Consider the following 19,715-nt stretch of genomic DNA (forward strand, 5'->3'; position numbering starts at 1 on the left):
CTTGGCTCATATAATTTTTCTTCCCAGGAAGAGAAGGTGGCTGAAACCCTAAAATTACTCAGAAATTCTCACTTAGTCTTTTCAAATTTAGCCAATGCTTGCATTTCCACCCCTCATCCATACCTCCTGGAATTGCTTCAGCATGCTGATAGTTCATGGAAACACCTGACAGTAGTTTTCAGGCAGTCCCCTACAATGCCCAGGTGCATTTTACTCCAAAGGAGAAGCTTTAATCCATTTCCTTGGAAACTGTTGTTCAATTGTGTTCATGTACTTAGAAGCAGGTAACATTTCATCAGGAGCATAAGCTAGTACTTTCCCAAGTACAGAGCAGAAACACTACAGTTGTGTGCTATAGCACTATTAATGATGCCTCAGCAGAATCACAGAACAGACAAGGTTTGAAGGCACCTCTTGGGATCTTCTCATCCAACACCCTGCTCAAGCAGGGTTGGCTAGAACTGGTTGCCCAGGGTCATGTCTAGTCAGGTTTTGACTATCTCCAAGGATAACTCTATGTTGCAACTTATCTGAGCAACTTGTTTCAGTATTCAACCACCATCACAGTAAAAAAGTTTATATTCAGACAGAGTTTCCTGCATTACAGTTTGTGCCCACTGCCTCTTATCCTGACACTGGGCACCACTGAGAAAAAGTCTGGTTCCCTCATTGCAATCTCTCATCAAGGTTCTTTTCTCCAGGCTGAACAGTCCCAGATGTCCCAGCATCTTTATACATGAGAGATGCTCTGGTCCCTTAATCATGTCTTTGGCCCTTGACTGGGCTTACTCCATTAAGTGTGTATCTTTCTTGTATTGAGGAGCCCAGCGCTGGGGTCAGCACTCCAGGTGCTTCTCACCAGGGCTGAGTAGAAGGGGAATGATCACACCTTCCATCTGCTAGCAGTGCTCTTCCTAATGTAGCCCAGGATGCTGTTGCACACCTTTCTGCAAGGGTGCATCACTGGCTCACGGTCAACTTGGATACCATGTCCTTCTCTGCAAAACTGCTTTCCAGCAGCTTCTCCAGGCTGATCAGTCCAAGCTCTCTCAGTCTCTCCTCACATGACAGAAGCTCCAGTCCCTTAATCACCTCTTTGATGATAAGTCTGTGTCTCCCTCATACTGGGGAGCCCAGAACTGAACATGATACTCCAGATGTGGCCACACTAGTCCTGAGTAGAGGGGAAGGATCACCTGACAACACTCTGTGTAATGCAGCCCAGGATGCTGGTGGCCTTCATCATGAGGTTGTGCTGCTAGCTCATGGTCAGGTTGGTGTCCACCAGGACGCCTACCCCCAACACCAGGTCCTTCTCCACAGAGCTACTTTCCAGTTGGTCAGCCCCAGTGTGTACTGGTGGATGGGGTTATTCCTCCTCAGATGCAGGACTTTACATTTCCTCTTGTTGAACTTCACAGTGTTCCCCTCTGCCCATTTCTCCATCCTGTTGAGGTTCCTCTGAATGGCAGCATAGCCATCTCTTCTATCAGTCACTTCTCCCAGTGTCATCATCTGCAAACCTGCTGTGGGTGTACTCTGCCCTATCATCCAGGTTTTTCGTTAAGGTTAAACTGTATTGGCCCCTGTATCAACCCCTAAGGTCCACCACTAGTGACTGGCCTCCAGCTGGACTTCATGCCAGTGATGATAGTCCTCTAGACCCAGCTGTTTAGTTGACTTTCAGTTAATCTCACTGTCTATTTATCTAGCCAGTACTTTGTCAGCTTGTCTGCAAGGATGTTATAGGAGAGAGTGTCAACAGCCTTAGTAAAGCTGAGGTGAAAAAACATCCACTGCTCTCCCCTCATCCACCCAGCCAGTCACATTACTGTACAAAGCTATTAGGTTGGTTAAGCATTTCTCCTTTGCTGACTACTCCTGTGCACATTGTTGTCCTTCATGTGACTGGAAATGGTGTCCAGAATTAGTTGTTCCATGACCTTCCCAGGGATCAAAGTGAGACTGAAAGGCCTAGAGTTCCTTGGATTCTCCTCCTTGCCCTTCTTGAAAATAGGAGTGACATTTCCTGTCTTCCAAGCCTCTTGGAACTGCCATGGCCTTTTAAAGATAACCAAGAATGGCCTTGCAGTGAAAACACTGCACACTTCCTCACTTGCTCACTTGCAGCGAAAATAGCCTCACCTTGCAGTGAAAACCCTCAGCACTCATTGGTGCATACCATGAGTCCTATGGACTGGTGTATGTCTGGTCTATTTAATGTTCCCTAACCTAGTCCTCCCCTGAGGGCGAATCTTTCTTGCTCCAGACTTTACCTCTGGTCTCAGGGCTGAAGGCGGTCTTACCAGTAAAGACTGAGGTGAAGAAGGCATTGAATACTTTGGTCTCTTCCATGTCCTTTGTCAGCAAATCTCCTGCCCCACCCAGCAGCAGGCCCACTTTTTCCTTAACCTTCCTTTTGCTGCTAATGTACTTGTAGAAGCCATTCTTGTTGCCCTTCACATATCTCACAGACTAAATTCCAGGTTGGCTTTGGCTTTCCTAACCTCATCCCTGCTCACTAGTAGAAAATCAACTTCACTTGTTTGACCATTTGCAGAACATTGCCTTAAAGTTAAAAAATTGTCTCTGCAATTTTGGATGTTCCCAAGCTGAGTCCCAGAAGTGCTGCTTCACACACTGCTCAGCTGCAGCTCCACAACAATGCAACCCCCTACTCGAGTACAGACAAGTGTCCAAGATTCTCTTCTGCCATGTAATTTTTGTAGTTGGTAGCAGATATCAACTTGATGCCAGCTTGGGCTTTACTGAGGAAATGCATTGGCTTGAAAGGTGTCAGGAATGACCTAGTGTCACTTTAGAGAGCTGTCATAGGGCTTTCCTGCTTTTCATGCCCTCTTGGCAAAGATGACCAATTGCATCCTGGTGACCATTGGGAAGAGCATTGCCAGCAGCTTGAGGGAGGTGCCCTGTCCACATCTGAAGACCTGTGTCCAGTTCTAGGCTCCTCAATACAAGAAGGACATGGACATATTAGTATAAGTCCAGTTAAGAGCCACTAAGAAAATTGAGGGAATGAGCATCTGTCATGCCAGCCGAGGCTGAGAGAGCTGGGACTTAAGAAGGCTCAGGGGGATCTTATCCACATGTATACATGCCTAATGGCATAGGGGGAGTAAAGAATGAATGGAAAGCACCTCTATTTGTTACTGTTGCCATATAACATCAGGACAGATGATATGGATTCATCCATCTTCATTCTATCCCTTCAGCTTAGCATTTACTGAGTTGGCCTTGTGAGGGTGAGGACACTGTAATTCATAGATGAAAATCAATTTAGAGGAGTTAGGGGTTGTAGGGAAATGGGTTTATAGAATGGGGGTGAGAGAACAAATGTGGCAACAGTAAGACCACACAGTCAACTTCTCCAAATGTTTCCCTCCTGGTTTCTCCCTGTATATGCCTTGTTCTGTCCTTACTCATTGCTCTGCTGCACACTGCAGCTCTGGTGCTGACTGGCAGTAGAGGTGGACACATGATTCAGACTGCTTGCATGAAAAAAGTGTCTCTCTGTTTTATTTCCTTCCAGCCAATCCCTTGGGTGTTCTTATAGCAAACGTGCTGTCACCTGCACTAGTTCCTGAAGGAAAGCACATCCCATTGATGGTAAATGAAAACTGCATTAATCAGCCAGATGGGCTGATTGGGGTCCAGCTGATTTATTGATTTGGAGGCAGTGGACCTGGAAAGACTGGTAACATGTCTGTACTTTGTGTTGTGTAGCTGGGTGTTTATGCTGTCCCAGCAGTAACAGCCTGCGCTCTAGCTACTGTGGGGATTCACGAGAAGGTTCCTCCAACGCCTCCTTCGGCCAGTGCCACTACCTCCACCTCCCAGCCATTCCTCATGAGCCTTAAAATGGTAAGTGCCGTAGCACAGAGACCAGTGCTGGATTGAGGGATGCAGTCCCGTCAGACAGGGATATGCTGGGGAATCTGCTGATAATGCAGACTCTGAACTCCACTCCACCAAACCCACCATGGAAAGCCCCCTGAAGGAAACCAGGATCCTTTCCTTCCTCAGCAAGTGGAAGCTGCTCACAGCAAAGCTACGAGAGATGCTATCTGACCATTCAGCTGTGGGCTGATTGCTGTTCGGCTAGCTCAAACAGGCACACCTGGGCTCATCCAAGAGGATGACACAACCTGAGCCTTCTGAGCAGATATGATAAGAGGTAGGAGAGCATATGGCAAAGTGAAGGAAGAATTTGGGCACTGAATAGGTCCTTCCTTCCTATGTGATCCCCATCTTAACTTGTCCTCTGGCTGAACTGACAGGAGAGAGCCAAACTCTTCTAACGATCACAGGGTTGCCCCGTCAACATTTCCAACTGAGTGGTTAGAGCCACTGACCCTCAAGTCTACTGTCACATCCAGGCCTTTTTTCTCCCTCCACTTGTATAAATGATATGTTAACTTCTTTCTCTAGCTCCTGAGAAACAAGCCATACATCATCCTGGCAGTGTGCTTTGGAGGAGGAATTGGGACGTTCACCTGCTTTTCAGCTCTGCTAGAACAGATCCTTTGTGAAAAAGGATATTCAAATGTGAGTCTTCCTCCTTTCCTCCCCATTGTCCACATCATCTGTGATACAATCAAAATTATTTTCCCTGATAGGGGACTCAAAGCAAAATGAAGACTGTTGAATATGCTGCACTATTTCATATTTCTTATTTGCTCACATAATCTAATATGGATTAAGCAGTACATTAATACAGAGCACAGTCAATCTCTCAGTATAATGGGTGATCTGCATTTTATCACTGCCTATGGCCAGGGTCCCTTTTGCAAATCAAAAACATTTACTCCTCAAACACTTTTTAGGAAAAAAGAGTATTGTGTTTTTTCTAAGCCACTCCAGAGCACTGATATCTATGCAGCCTTCTGACACCTTTCCCAGAGTAGGATGGGGCCCAGGCAGGCCCTAGATTGAAGCTGAAGGCAGGCTGAGGCCATTTTCTCTTTGCACAGTCTTATATGAAGCCAGGACAGCAGAGAACTCAACAGCTGGTTCTTCCTGCTCTGTCCCTGCAATAGCAAGAGGCTTGCTCCAGTTCCTGCATTTCCCCTCAGGCAGGCAGCACTTCATTCCTGCTCCTTGTATCTCCATTGAGGTCCTCTTAAAACACCTCTCCAGGTGTTACGTATGCACATCTACATGTCTGGTCTCTGTCCACTCCCTCTCAACTCCCAGGTCAGATACCTGGCTCAATGCTCCATAGCCAGGTCACATTTGCACACTCCACTGGCTTTAAACTGGAAGGCTTTTAAACTTCGCAGCCTTGCTTTCTGTGCATCATGATACATTTGTCTGTGTGTGACTGGCTTGCCCTGGACCTTTAGTCCACAGAAACTATTTCAGATACCCTTTCCAGTCTGCCCCCAAGGCTCCCAAATTTGTGAAAGCTTCCCCACTTTTAGGACTGGTGTCTACATTTGAATTCTTACAGAGCTGAAGGAGTGGACAAGCAAAGATAGTCACTGCATGCAACAAAGCATGTACCCTACCCTAACTACTGCTCACTGCCTCTCTAATTAGACCTCCTTGCTACAGCCAGGAAATTCTGTGCCTTATCTAACATGCTTTGGGGCTGCCAGCCTTGTGGAAGGCATTCCACCAGTGCAGGTCCCTGGTAAGAAAAGGGCCACAAGCATGATTATAAACAAGAGCAGATCCCAAGGCAGTTGGACCTGTTGCCATCAGTGTGGACAAGACACCTGATTGGCCCCTGGAGAAGACAGGAACAGACTTATGCCTGGGCTGGAGCACTTAATGCCAGAGAACTGCTGCTGCTCTGCACCCAACCTCCCTTGCCAGGTGTGCAAAGACTTGTCATTCATTGAGACTGTGGGAGTGCTGTGACCCTGCTGTCCCCACATTTTTGTAGCAGCACCTGGGCCCTGTTATTTGCCACTCCGAACCCTGTGGAGGCCTCAGCTATTGCAACAGGCAGGGAAGCTTTTCCCAGTAAGTGACCCACTAGCAGGATGCAGATGGGTCAGTGACATTAAAACCTTCCTAACTGCTTTAGGTGCTCAGTTACTTGTTCTGCCCTCCAGGAATTTGCTGGCCTGAATGGTGCACTGTTCACAGTGTGTGGTTTGTTGGGTGCTTTCCTGCTAAGCCTGTATGTCGACCGGACAAGGAAGTTCATAGAGTCCACCAAGATTTGTTTCTGTCTGAGTGCACTTGCCAGCATTGTGTTCGCAGTGGTGAGTTCTCCCTTGCATTGCACCATATCTGTGGGCTTAGTTCTGTTGCCATCTGATAAATCATCAACTCAAACCAAGGTCATTTGGTTGTCATAGTATTTATTAAGCCATGTGTTTTGCCTTAGGATTATTCCTCTGTGCGAGGAATGTTTTAAAAAAAGTCTCTTTACTGAGGATTTCACAATCACTGTGGAGCCTGAGACAGTCTGATTCAGGATATAAATAAATTGGCATAATTTTACTTCCTTACATTAGATCACCATGTTTGCTTACTGTCCCTGAGACAATTTTTTCCAGAAATAAATGGAATTGCTAAATATCCGTCTTACAAAAATGAGCAAGAATGCCATAGTTTTCCCAAAACCTGCCTTTAATGGTGGTGGCTGCCAGGAGTGTAGGACCTAGTTATGTGCTGCAGTGGTTCCTCAAGGAGGACAAGACAAGGGATATGCAGAAAAGGGGGACACTTTAATTCAGCCAGGAGAGGAATGCAGAACCTGGAGACTTTACACCCATGGGGCTGGAGTGCAAGAACTGCATTCAAGCAGAGTCATTGCCAATGGGAGCCATCACCCAGCAGGAAACTGAGCATGGACACAGCAGGACTCCTAGCCTCTGCTTTCCCAACAGGCTTGTGCTGGGCATTTCTCCTGTGTGTTGAAAAATCCAGATTTCCCAATAGTGTGATTACACCTCCCCCTGGGCCAAGGTCCCCGTGGTGTTAGCTCCACTTTGAAGGGACAGACAAATGCAATGTCTTTCTCAGTGTAGGACAAGGTGCCTAAAGCAGACCTAGCATTTCTCCCTTTAGTACTCTGGCATTTATTGCGGGGATGCTCTGCATACAAGTCATCATGCCGGGGCCCAGGCAAAGTACAGAGCAGGCAAGAGGCTGTGTCAGGAGCAACAAGCAAACCTCTCCCTCCTCCCCTTCCCTCTGTCCCCTTCATCCCATACAGATGAACTACTAGTTCAAAGTAGGAACACTATATACCCATTCAAATCTGCTTGATGCCTTGATCCTTTGAACTCAGATTCCAGACACACAGAGTTTTCCTTGACTTTAGTTCAGCTGGGCCAGGACTGCTGCAGCCATGCCAGGACAGACACCTTGTGTTCCTCTGTGGGAATTTATTACATGGTTAAGGAAGGAGATACCAGCACTGCAGCTGCAGGATTTATGCCTTTGACTTTACTAGCATTGGCTGGACAAGGCCATGCTTTTTCCTCCAGTTAGGGACAAGGCTCTTCTAGGCACTAAACTAATCTCCAGGGACTGTGAATGTTTCAGGTTGTGTTGTTTGTTTTATGGAGTTGTTTTTGTGGTAAAACCACAATGTTACAATCTGATGTCTGACATGATAAGGAGTAATCTTATCAGTGAGCTACAGCAACCCACTAAATTCTCCTATGTAACCCAATGCAGACACCACTTCTGAAATGTTAGCTTGCACTGGGAGGAAGGTGTGTGTTTCACTTGGTACTGGAGATATGCTGAGCACACTCCTGGTAAGTTACTGACCAGGAAGTCAAGTCACTGTAATATAACCACACCAGTGCTTTTCAGGTAATTCTGCTGATCCTCTTCCCCCTTGATTAAATTCAACAGATAAGTCTCCATCGTGTAGCCATTTGTTGACTCTAGAGGGCTGGAGGTAAAAGAGAGATTTCAGGAACAGATAGGGAAGGTACTGGTGAGAACAATGAGCCCTTGGGACTTCCTGCAGGTTATGGGTAGAGACCTTCTGTGCAACAGTGCAGACACTGAGACTTTGGTGTTGCTTTTCTGCCTGCAGAGTTCTCGGTTCAGACATCAGGCCATCACGCTGGCTATCACCAGCTCACTCTTTGGATTTTTTGGTTTTGCCATCTACCCCATTGCCATGGAGCTGGCTGTGGAGTGCTCGTACCCTGTGGGAGAGGGCACATCTACAGGACTGATTTTTGTTGCCAGGTAAGCAGGCAGTTTAAATCCAGTTGACAGATAAGCTTGGGTTCAAACACACACACACACAAAGGGGTGTGGGTGCAGATAGAGAAGAGCATGGACATCAGTGCTAGCTATCTTGCACCCTTCTCCTAGCACAATTCTCTCTGGTGTCTCTGCACATGACCATGGCAAGGGGCGAGCTAGCTGGCTGAGCCTCAGAGCTGAAGGTTTTGAAGCATGGAGGAGTATGTGGAATCGGTGTGAGAAAAGCAAGAAGGAAGATGAAGGTCTCCCTTGCTTGGCACAAAGTGAGATTTAACCATGCCCAGCATCACCTACTTTTGATGCAGATGGGGACTGTATGCCTGAGAAGGCCACCCATTCCCATGGCAGTACAGGTTGTTGTCAGGTCTCAGTGCTCTACTGAGGGACATGGGGCTCATCACTCACAGGGCAGCTGGCCACAACAGATGGGGCAGTGACAGTCCTTCCTGTGATCAATTTACATGCCTAGGATGGCACTAGACTGCAGCAGGAATGACTTGTAGCCTTAAGCAGCGATATACGTAGCCTGCTGCCATATGTATGCATCAGGTGGAGCTGCAACAGCAAGAAACATTAGTGGAAAAGGGGCATTAGACTGCCTTTGAAGGCTGTTGTCTGCCACTGGTGGTGGACTTTGTTGCTGCTGCCAGCCAGCTATGAATGAGGAGGAGGCTGAAGTCAGTCTGACTTTTTCTCATCCTCAGCTCTGCAGAGAGAGGTATTTCCAAGTCTCTGCCTAGTGACTAAGCCTCATCTCCTTGACAGCTATAGTTCAACACCTACCTGCCTTCAGAGGGAGTATATAGTGATCCTGATATGCTGGCACCATGCTTGGGGGTTTGCTGAAAAGTAGACCTGGACACCCTGTGAGCCAGGGCCAATTTATCAAGCACCTGGGTCAGAGGAAGCCATCAGTACCTTTCTCTGCTACAAGGACCCAGAATCAGGCCTCATTTTCTTCCTGCTGAGGAAGCTGGACTTGTCTGCAGCAGTGATGAATTGGGCCAGCACCATGACTGCCTGTTGGCTTCTCCCCACAGCCAGATTGAAGGTGTGATTTTAATGATTCTGCTACAAGCCTTCACTGTGCGTGTTTCTGAGGATCCATCCTCCACCTGTGCCCTTGACCAGGATGGAGCCCTGGACTGGACAAGTAAGTATGTTCTTGAGAAATGATGCTGGACACTCAGTTGCACTCCACATAACCCCCACTCTCCTGCAGGTCTCACTGTGAGGGAGCCTGCAAGACTGATTCCTATTGTAGCATATCTCTTAGCCACCTTTCCCAACCTGATGGTGCACTCCTTGCTGCTCCTGCTAAATCAGGCCTGCAAGATTGAAATGAGAAGATGTCTAAGTTGCCATGAATGCTGCTGCTGGCTCTGTGTTAAAATTTCTCTCACAGCCACCCTGCAGAGACCTGAGCTTCACCGAGCTAGAAGGCAGCTGTTCTGGGGGAAGACACTGTCCATGTAGCACAGCCTGCGCTGCTTTGCAGTGTGGGAGGCCAAGACTAGACTACAAATGCATTGACTGAAAGAGACTTCCCTTGCTTCTGCACACACAGCTGCCTGGGTTTGTAACATGCCAGTACAGCTTTGTTCTGATTTGTTCCACATTTCCCTGCCTTTCCTAGCTGGTCAGGAGAACAGACAGCAACTGAGCTGAACAGGAGCACAGATGTGTTTTCACTGCAGGCTAAACCCTGGTCTCGAACTCTCAGCTGGTTCATATTTACGTAATATTGACACCAAGTCCTGGGGACACACCATAAGACAAAGGCTGGCAAACATCTTTTAAATATAACCATCTTGGCTGAGCAGAAATTCCCCAGAACAAGCTCCACTAGCTGACAGGGAACCAGGCTTCACAATAACTACTTTCAAAAAGCAAGTTGACTGCTTCATGTCCAAAAGTCCACAATTCTCCATCTTATCAGATCAGAGCTGGATCTCATGGTTAGGTACCCATTCCTACTCATTTTGTGGTCTGATACATGCAGGGACATCAGTGGAGAAAGGCATGGAGATATTTATTTGAGACACTGCTGGAATAAGAATGTAACTACTTCTAGGCCTTGTGCATAGCCTTTTAGATTTAGTTTTTTTGTTTTCAGAAAAGGTTCTTTCAACACAAATTTTTCTTTGATTAAAGTGAACCTTTCCTACATTTTGATCTCAGACAATATAACAAGAAGCACTACCTGTGTTGACCTGTTCTCTTAAGAAGCTCAAGTGTTTTGATTCAATCTTTCTTGTAACTTTCTTTACCACCCCTGACACACAAATGTGCACACATACACAGAAACACATGCTCCCACAAACACACTGCGCCAGTGTAAGACCTCCAGCCTGTGGGGTCATGCAGGACAAGAGTCCTGGAAACCTTCCACATTTCACCCAAATCCTCTTCCTATGTCACTGTTACGTGAGATAATGTTTGGCTGTTCCTAAACTGGCATTGCCCCACCGTGAGCTGCACGCTGTCCTCAGGGGTAGCCCTCGGGAGACCACCCAGGCTGTGCAGTTCCTGGGGAGCTGATCTCTAGACTTCTGCACCTGTGGAGAGTTGTGAATTCACCGTCTAAAAGTTTATCTTCCTTTCAGCTCCGGTACTGGTGCTGGCTGGCCTCTGCAGTGCTATGGCTTGTTTCTATGTCATCTTCTTCCACACTGACTACAAGCGGCTCCATGCTGAGACAAACAGTGGTGATTTGGTCAAGGCAGAAGATACAGCAACAGCAGATGTTCCTGAAGCCTAACCAGGCCAAAAAGGGATGCCAAGGGCCCAGTAAGGGAAGGACTCAGGACTGTGGGCAGGGACTATGACTGCAAATGCTCAGCTGGCACACTGGGATAGGTGTGTCCTGTTGCAGAATAAGCAAGAGCTAGAGCAGAGTCACTGGGACACCTTTGCTGTGCTTCCCTCAATATTGTATTTATTTGTGAGTCTGGGCTGTAAGAAAGGCTGTGCTGCCAGAAAGGTCAAAGTGGGACTGGACAACTATGCAGGTAACAGGGATTTTTAGCTGACTTGATTCAACCTAAAGAAATGTTGCAGAAGAGAGGATCATCATATTTTAGCCATTTTTTCATTTTCGTGTACTTGGATCAGGGATGAAGCTTTCAGACAGGTGGAAGCCATGCTTATCACAAACCTAGTGGAAAACTTCTAAGGACTGTGGTTCTTGTATAGCATAACAACTCTTCCACTTTAAGACTAGAGCTAACTGTGCCTCTTAGCTAAAGGGTAGTAGGAGCTAGAGCTAGAGGAGCAGCAGGGAAGCATAGGTATGTGATCTGTAAAACAAGTCTGTTACAATCAGCCACTTTGTCCTCTCTTACAAACAGGAAAAGAAAAGCCCTGCCTGCAGTGCTGCCTGTAAAAGAAAATACCCGTAAGCAGCAGAAGTTAAACATGGCAGTATTCTTCACCCTTCTGGTCCCCTGCCAGATGCTGAGACATTTAGGATAAGCTTGTTTAACTTGGGCTTCTGTTGTTTCTCCACCTTTCCTGCAATTCCAGTGGTTAAGTTTTCCACAAGAAGATGTACCTGATGGTGTAAGATTAGGGTAGTGTACCCTCCCCAGGCCAAGTCGTGCTCTCCTATAGGGGAAAACTAGAGGGCAGCTCACTTTTTGAGCAATGACACAGCAGTGCCTGGTGTGGTGGAAGCTGACAGAACTGGCAAAGGTAACCACTATTGCAGGGACCTGTGCTAAGTTTCTGAAGATGATAGGGGCTTTCTGGGGAAGACCGAATAGGAAACAACATCAACAAGCACCTTCCAGTTCTCTCTGCAACTGTTCTTTGGTGTTAGAAGAGATGGGTAGTGACACAAAAAATCCCATCTGAGGTTCAGTTACAGAATCACAGAATCATCTAGGATGGAAAGGACCTTGAAGATCATCCAGTCTAACCATTGACCTAACATTGACAGTTCTCAACTACAACATATCCCTAAAGCACTATGTCGACCCGATTCTTAAACACCTCCAGGGATGGGGACTCCACCACTTCCCTGGGCAGCCCATTCCAACATATAACAACCTGTTCTGTAAAGAAATACTTCCTAATATCTAGTCTAAACCTTCCCTGGCACAACTTGAGGCCATTACTTCTTGTTCTATCGCTTATTACTTGGTTGAAGAGACTCATCCCCATCTCTCTGCAACCTCCTGTCAGGTAGTTGTAGAGGGTGATGAGGTCTCCCCTCAGCCTCCTCTTCTCCACACTAAACAACCCCAGTTCCCTCAGCTGCTCCTCGTACAACATGTGCTCCAGACCCTGCACCAGCTTTGTTGCCCTTCTCTGGACACGCTCGAGTAATTCAATGTCCTTTTTGTAGTGAGGGGCCCAAAACTGAACACAGTAATCGAGGTGTGGCCTCACCAGTGCCGAGTACAGGGTAAGATCACTTCCCTATCCCTGCTGGCCACGCTATTTCTGGTACAAGCCAGGATGCCACTGGCTTTCTTGGCCACCTGGGCACACTGCTGGCTCATGTTCAGCCGGCTGTCAATCAACAACACCCCCAGGTCCCTCTCTGACTGGCAGCTCTCCAGCCACTCCTCCCCAAGCCTGTAGCCCTTCTGGGGGTTGTTGTGGCCCAAGTGCAGCACCCGGCATTTGGCCTTATTGAAACTCCTACAGTTGGCCTTAGCCCATCGCTCCAGCCTGTCCAGATCTCTCTGCAGAGCCTCCCTACCCTCGAGCACATCAACACTCCCACCCAACTTGGTATCATCTGCAAACTTACTGAGGGTGCACTCGATCCCCTCATCTAGATCATCAATAAAGATGTTAAACAGGAGTGGCCCAAAACCGAGCCCTGGGGGACACCACTCGTGACCGGCCGCCAACTGGATTTAACTCCATTCACCACAACTCTTTGGGCCCGTCCATCCAGCCAGTTTTTTACCCAGCAAAGCGTGTGCCCATCCAAGCCATGAGCAGCCAGTTTTTCCAGGAGAATGCTGTGGGAAACGGTGTCAAAGGCCTTACTAAAGTCAAGGTAAACAACATCCACAGCCTTTCCTTCATCCCATAAGCAGGTCACCCTGTTGTTGAAGGAGATCAGATCAGTTCCCCTAACAATTGCAACGGGTACAACTGGATTTTTCATTTCACAGTACTTCCACAGCAGTCCAGTGTCCTGCTTTGGTGTTCAGGTCTAGATGTACAATCTGAGAACTTTTTATCCTATACCATTTCACTGGTAAAAAAATTAAGATAGATGGGACTTGGTGATGCTTCACACCATGTATCTTGTAAGGGTATCTGAGTACTTGATGATTAAGGGAACCTGATGCAAATTGTACCTGTGACCAGCTTTGTCCAGTCCAGCTAGAGGATGATCCCAAAGCAAAGGATGCACTTTCCCTGAGGAACACTGTACAGAGGAGTTCTCAGTGCCTGAATTCTCTTCCCCATCAGCAACTGGAAATCTCTCCCTTTGCAAAACACCTAGCTGCATCTTTCTAGGGATCCTGCTAGTTCCTACAGCTCCAGCCTTGCTCGCACCAGTAAACACCAACGTTTGTCAAAAGGAGCAGGAAGGAAGTCTGAATCTGAGGTGAAACAACATCAGTTTGGACCTGCCAGAGGAATGAGATTAGTTGTCTTTTGCAAAACTTGCTGGTCAGTTCTGCAGCCCTGGACCTAATACACAGAACAGATTAACACCAAATTTACCTGCCACTCCTGAGTCCTACTCTACCAGGAAGAAAGAAGCACTTGCTACTTTATAATTTTATATATTTACAAATACTTATATTTTTTAATAAGGGGTGGTTTAAGAAAAGATTAATCTTGTCTCACTATATTAAACTTTAAAAAGTATTTTATAGATGCAAGGGTGCATCAGATCTGCTATGTAGCACAAACCAAAGGTTTGTATTTGACAGATGTGCATTAAATTGTGTTCAGAATGATGATGTAAACTGGTATCCAGATCCTTAAAATCACAGTGTGATATTAGCTGTAGCTTTAACTATGGCTAGCTCTGTTTTGAAGGACAGGTTAAAGGAGTGAGGAATACTTCTAGCAAACGTCTTCAAAATCTGCCATTGCCCTGGTCAGAGAGTCTGCCTTGCACCAGCTGAGACACTCTTATCTTTATCCAAGCATATAAAAGAGATTTACAAGGGGAGATTTTTCTCTCTACTAATGTATCAGACATATAGGTGCGTGAGGCTAATTCTGAATTCCTAATGTGTAATTGCTCACTACACTATACATAACAGGGTTTGTCATACCCTGGCAGCATGCCATAGAGGTGTGGCACTGCTAACAGTGAGGCCAGGTAGCTCACACAAATACCTACCTTGCATCATCAGCTGTTTCCGCTGGCTCAACTAGCTTCACATTTTGTCTTTAGAACAAAAGAGGCTCAAATTTCCACGCTAGTCGATAATCACCACCGTAGCTGAAGACAGCTTACTGCTGTAGGCTCTTCTCAAGGCTGTGTAACTCATCTGCCTCTCACAGCTCACTTTTAGATGTGCCTTCCCCTGGAAAATCTATGGAAAGCATGAAGCTGAAATCTTAGCAAGACAGAGGGATTTTGACGTTAAGGGATGGGCCTGGTATGCTGGGCGTGGACCTATGTCCTCTTCCTACCAAAGGAGTGGTCTGGCTGCCTTAACAAGCCTTCTGTGACACCAGTAACCCCAGCAGAAGCCTCTACAATAGATCTGTAGGGGTCACTAGAAAACTGATAGTGCAGAAAGCCTCCTGCAAAGTAGCAAAACTAAAACCAAGCTAAACAGTGTGAGGAACAGAGAAGCCCTCCACCCCATTTTGGGAGAGAGGCAATAACATAAAAACATCAGGCACAATGGAGGAAAATCAGAAGAGATAAGGCAAGCTCATTTAAATCCTGACCTGTCTCCTCAAAGAGCTTTTGTACTTTGTAACCTTCCCCTCTGTGACTAGAAGTCACTCAGGACTGTATCCAATCATGCTGAAGAGATGGCATCAGCTCCATGGTACTCACAAGTTATTGAGCACAGAGCTACAGAGCCACAGGGTGGGAAATGAAGAGAGGATGATGAATATCGTGTAGGAATGAATCATTAACAGGAACTGTATCCCCAACTGATAGATAAATACACATGTATTCAGGCATCAATCCTGGCTTGGGTTGTTTCATTGGCTCCAAACCTTCCTTCACAGATCTCCACGCCTCTCCCCTTTGGAAGTCGCTACAGGACACGTTCTCAGAAAAAATCTGGGAAACCTGACAGCCTTCACTGCGTTTCCTCTAGCACTGAGGAAACACAAAGGAAAAGAAGCCGTGAGAGATGCCGCTGTGCCTGTCACACAGCCTCACCTTAGCTGCTTTCCCCTTGCCAAGTAAGTTGTGAGGCAAAAAGGAGAGGTCCCACTCCAGGCCGCTGTCTCTGGGAGCATGTGATATGCAAGGGGGAGACGTGAATGGTTGCCAATGGGCAGTGTCTGGTGTCAGCACTGACAAGCCAAAGGCACTCAGGCTGGGGCTGTTTAAGTCAGCTGGACCCCATAAGAGAGGCAGGCCTCAACCTCTCAGTGTCACCCAGGCAGGGGTGGCCTGTCCACCTATATAGCAAGGCAGAGTTCCCAGCTGGTGCTGGGGAGAAAGGGGCTCTTCTCCCCAAACAGACCTTACTCCCTGATGTGGTGGCCTTGCAGGCATGCAGAAGCTTACAGGCCAGTATCCTGAAGGTCTTCAGGGACTTTGGCTCCCTGGCCACTCCCACCAGGAAGCCTGCAAAGGAGCTGGGGAGGCAATCAAAAGCTGTTCCTCTGTTGACAGCCTTCAGGCTTTCCTGGGCTCCCTTGTGTTGTCATGGTGCAGGCAGCTCCTGTAGCCAAGCAGCAGACTCTCCGTTTTGATGAGTAGCCCCTGCATGACAACTGCTTCTCCTCCCCTTCCCTGTCCTGCCCAGCACTCTTCACCCTCATTGCCCTTGCTTGTCCACAAGCAGGCAGCACTTCCTACTTGTTTTAAATTGATGCCTTCTATTTGCATCAAGAACACAGATTGTGTAACCCCTGTGCAATCCCATTGATCCTCTGGATGTGGCAGAGATGGGCGATGCTACACAACTTGGGGAGCTCATCCCCCATCCTCCCCCAAAATGAGTGCCATGACACCTTGCTTGGAAGAGGAAGACTTAAATAAAATTGAGCAAGTTACACATCCAAAAATCAAACAGTTATAGCATAAGCATGCTTGCCTAAGTCTCACTCCACAGTAATTTCAAGATTCCGTAGTAGCTGCACTTCCTGTGGGTCAGAGCTTCCCAAAGGCTTTTAAGTCAAGGGCATTGCCATCCCCCTCCAGAAAGCAGATGGACAGCCACCTCCAGCGGCTGGAGGTGAGTACAGCTACCTGAACTGCAGTAGCTGTGCCCACTGGTGAATGCCTTCATTTTTAAAGAAATTAAAAAAACCCTCGAAACCTAAAAGAAAAAAACGTGGCCAAAACTATGGTCCATGTACTACTGTGGGGAGGTGAGGGGAGCAGAGGAGGAGGAAAAGAGAAGGAGGTTTTGGTACAGCTGCTCCCCAGCCAGCACAACCAGATGCAGGAACAGGCATCCCTGCTGTGACCCAGTGGGCTCAGCCCAAGTGGCCTCCCCTGCAGGGATGCGTGATCACATATCAAATTTATGGAAAAGTTCCACAGAACCTGCCAGGTAATTGTAAAACTTTATGGCCACTGTGACCCCCTTTTGTGGAAAAGCAGCACACCTCAGTGTTGAAAGCAGTCCTCTCAGACAATCTCCCTTGAAGTCTAGGGAAGGCAGGTATTGCACAAGCTCTTTTAGCAGAAAGACCACATTAAAATGATGAAATCGTCAATGGGATGGAGGGACTTAAGCAGAGTTACATGTGGCACAAAACCACTCCTTCAGACTCTGCTGCTCTTTGCTCTTAAAGACTGAACTTCTACCCTACTGCCTGCCCCTTTGCTGCCTCCACAGGAACCGTGCAGTGACTGCTCTAGTGCAGGGGATCGTGGTGGAAAGTTTCCCTGTCTCTGCAAGAAACCACAGCTTTTAATCACTGCTTGCAATCTGCCTCCATGTACATGCAAAGCTTTGTCAGGCTACTCTCAGCAATTCCCATGTGTTGCACACTACTAAGAGAAGACTGAGACCTCATCTGCAAAAGCCAAAGCCTCCAGTTACTTAGAATTAGCTAATACAAAATGAAAAGGCGGCCAACTCTTTTGGGTTTTGGCAGGAACGCCCAACTCTCAAATACATTGCTTTTCCAGGCTGCAAAGCCTGGCAAGAAGACAGATGATGCTGGATGTCCACATCAGGGCAGTTTGTCAAGCCATGCACTGCTCAAAGGACTAGTGTTGCAGCCAGGAGGCTCTGGAGTGCTCGTGCTGTTCCAAGCCTTAAAGCAGCATTTGCTCTGCTTAGCACCAGGGCTCACCTCAGACTATGCTGCAGCACATGGCAGTGGTCACTTCAGGGGGAGGCACAGCCAAGAGGTCCAGGGCAGCCAGAGAGGCTGGGGGCAGTGTCTGCAGTAGTCCCCTCCTGTCTCTATGTGCCCACATAGACCTTGCCCTCCTAGAAGGAGCTTTTCCCTTCCTTCCAAACCCCCAGTTCATTGCATGCTATCCTCCACAAAGAGGAGTCCCAAAAGCCATAGAACCAGAGCTTCTTGGTGCTGGGAGACCCCCTAAAGACTCCTCAGGCTAAGAGCCTAGCAGCAGACCAAACCTGGCCGAGACCATATGGTCATGAGCCCTGCAAGGCAGCAAGGTGCTTCTGCAGTAGAGTCTATTGCTGCTAGATGTTCCTAGGGCATGTCTGCAAGGAGACATAGGTATGGGATGTCAGGTAGGTGTGAGCAGCCTAGGGGGGCAGGAAACCAGCTGAGCACCCCACTGCTGAGTTCAGAGGAAGGTGTTTGAGGACCCTGAGGCAGAATTCTGGGTGATGTGGGGACCCTGGGACAGGTTTTGGCAACCAGTGGCAGGGTTGGGCATCTCTAGAGACACTTGGTCACTGTTTGGGATCTTTGCAGGGCCTGGGATATAGTTTGGACAGGTTTGGAGGAAGCATCTAGTTGCAGTGAAGCAGGGTTGGGAGTTCTGGGGTTTGGGGGTAGGTTTAGGGGTGTTTGGTGTCTTTCAGGAAGGGTTTGCCAGTGTTGGGGGACCTGGGGCAGAGTTTGGTAGTAGGGGCCACTTAGGCTAGATTAGGGGATGTTTGGGGAGCTCTGGGGCAGAATTTGAAGCTCATTGGTGACAGCTGGGCAGAGTTTAGGGATGGATGACTTTGAAAGTACTGAAGCAAGTTATCAGAGTGTTTCAGGACCGTGATGCCAGATTGGAAGAGGTTGTGGGTACTTGGGCAGCGTTTAGGGGGGTCTTTGGGAGCCATGGGTCAGGGTGTGGGTTAGGTTGCAGGAAGGCTTTAGAGGACCTGAAGTAGGGTCTGAAGGTATCTGGGGGCACTTGGGCCAGGTTTGGGGGGGGGTTGTGGCTCTGGGGTAGAGTCTGGGAGTCTTTGGGGTAGCTGTTGTGTTGTGGCCTGTAGGTTTTTGGGGATTGGGTGGACACGCAGTCAGGGTTTGGGGGTGTCCATGGTCTGACAACACCTCTGAGATAGGGTTTCGGGTCTTTAATGGTCCTGAAGCAGGTTTTTGTAGTGGTTTGCAGCCCTTGCGCAGGACTGTGGGACACTGGGAATACTTGGGCACTCTGTGGAGCAAACGGGGTACCTGAAGCACAGTTTGCTAGAGCTTTGGGGAAGTCTTACAGTGACCTGAAGCAGGATGCAGGGGTCTTGGGAAGAACTTGCATAGAGTTTTCAGGGACTGGGAATGCTGGGACAGAGTTCAGGGGTGTTTGGGAGAGATCTTAGTAGCCTGTGAAACTATTTGGTTGGGCTTTTTTTTCCAGTACTGGGCCAAGTTTCAGGGTCCTTGGGACATTTTGGCAGGCTTTGGGGGAACATGGAAAAGGATCTGGGTGCTGGAAGTCCACTGGAGGACCTGAAGCATGCTTTTTGGTGCTTGTGGGCCCTAGGGCAGGTAGGAAGATCTTTGAGGACTATTGGCCAGGGTTTGAAAGTCTTTAGTAGACCTGGTCATGGGTCTGGGTGGGGGTCAACTGAAGGTATTTTTGGGTTCCTGGGGCACACTTTGGGGATTTTGGAGCACAAGGCAGGTTTGAAGTCTAGGGTCACTGGGAAGGGTGTGAGGCTTTCAGCATTGCTAGATTTTGTGACAGCATTTGGGGTCCAGTGGTAGGGTTTTGTGGAGGTCCTGAAGTGTCTTGAAGTAGGACAAGCTCTGCTTGGGGGCCTGGGGCAAATTTTGGGTTCTTTGAGGAAAACTAGGCAGGGTACAGGGTCTCTTGGAGACAGCAAGAACTATGGCACATTTGGGGGTGTAATAAAACATATATGGTATTTGTTATTCAAATCTCAAGGGGAAAAAGAAGTTGTAGTCAGGATGTTGTGGCCGAACAGTTTTGTAATTCTCTTATGTAAATA

The 19,715-nt window shown here is 47.8% G+C and overlaps 1 protein-coding gene across 3 annotated transcripts in view; it reads left to right on the plus strand.

The window, feature by feature from the left end:
• SLC49A3 (solute carrier family 49 member 3) overlaps nt 1–15,340 on the plus strand; it is a 28,965-nt gene extending 13,625 nt beyond the window's left edge. The window contains exons 4-10 of one of the 3 annotated variants that reach the window (XM_074812760.1): nt 3,551–3,627; nt 3,745–3,882; nt 4,450–4,566; nt 6,081–6,233; nt 8,030–8,187; nt 9,249–9,361; nt 10,815–15,340. In XM_074812760.1, the coding sequence (XP_074668861.1) occupies nt 3,551–3,627; nt 3,745–3,882; nt 4,450–4,566; nt 6,081–6,233; nt 8,030–8,187; nt 9,249–9,361; nt 10,815–10,969 (911 nt within the window). In that variant the 3' untranslated portion in view covers nt 10,970–15,340. The remainder of the gene's footprint in view (nt 1–3,550; nt 3,628–3,744; nt 3,883–4,449; nt 4,567–6,080; nt 6,234–8,029; nt 8,188–9,248; nt 9,362–10,814) is intronic. The other 2 variants (XM_074812761.1, XM_074812762.1) reach the window with 2 other exon arrangements.
• The last annotated feature ends 4,375 nt before the right edge of the window (nt 15,341–19,715 follow it).

This window comes from Strix aluco, chromosome Z (assembly GCF_031877795.1).
Source record: "Strix aluco isolate bStrAlu1 chromosome Z, bStrAlu1.hap1, whole genome shotgun sequence".
Taxonomy (NCBI): domain Eukaryota; kingdom Metazoa; phylum Chordata; class Aves; order Strigiformes; family Strigidae; genus Strix; species Strix aluco.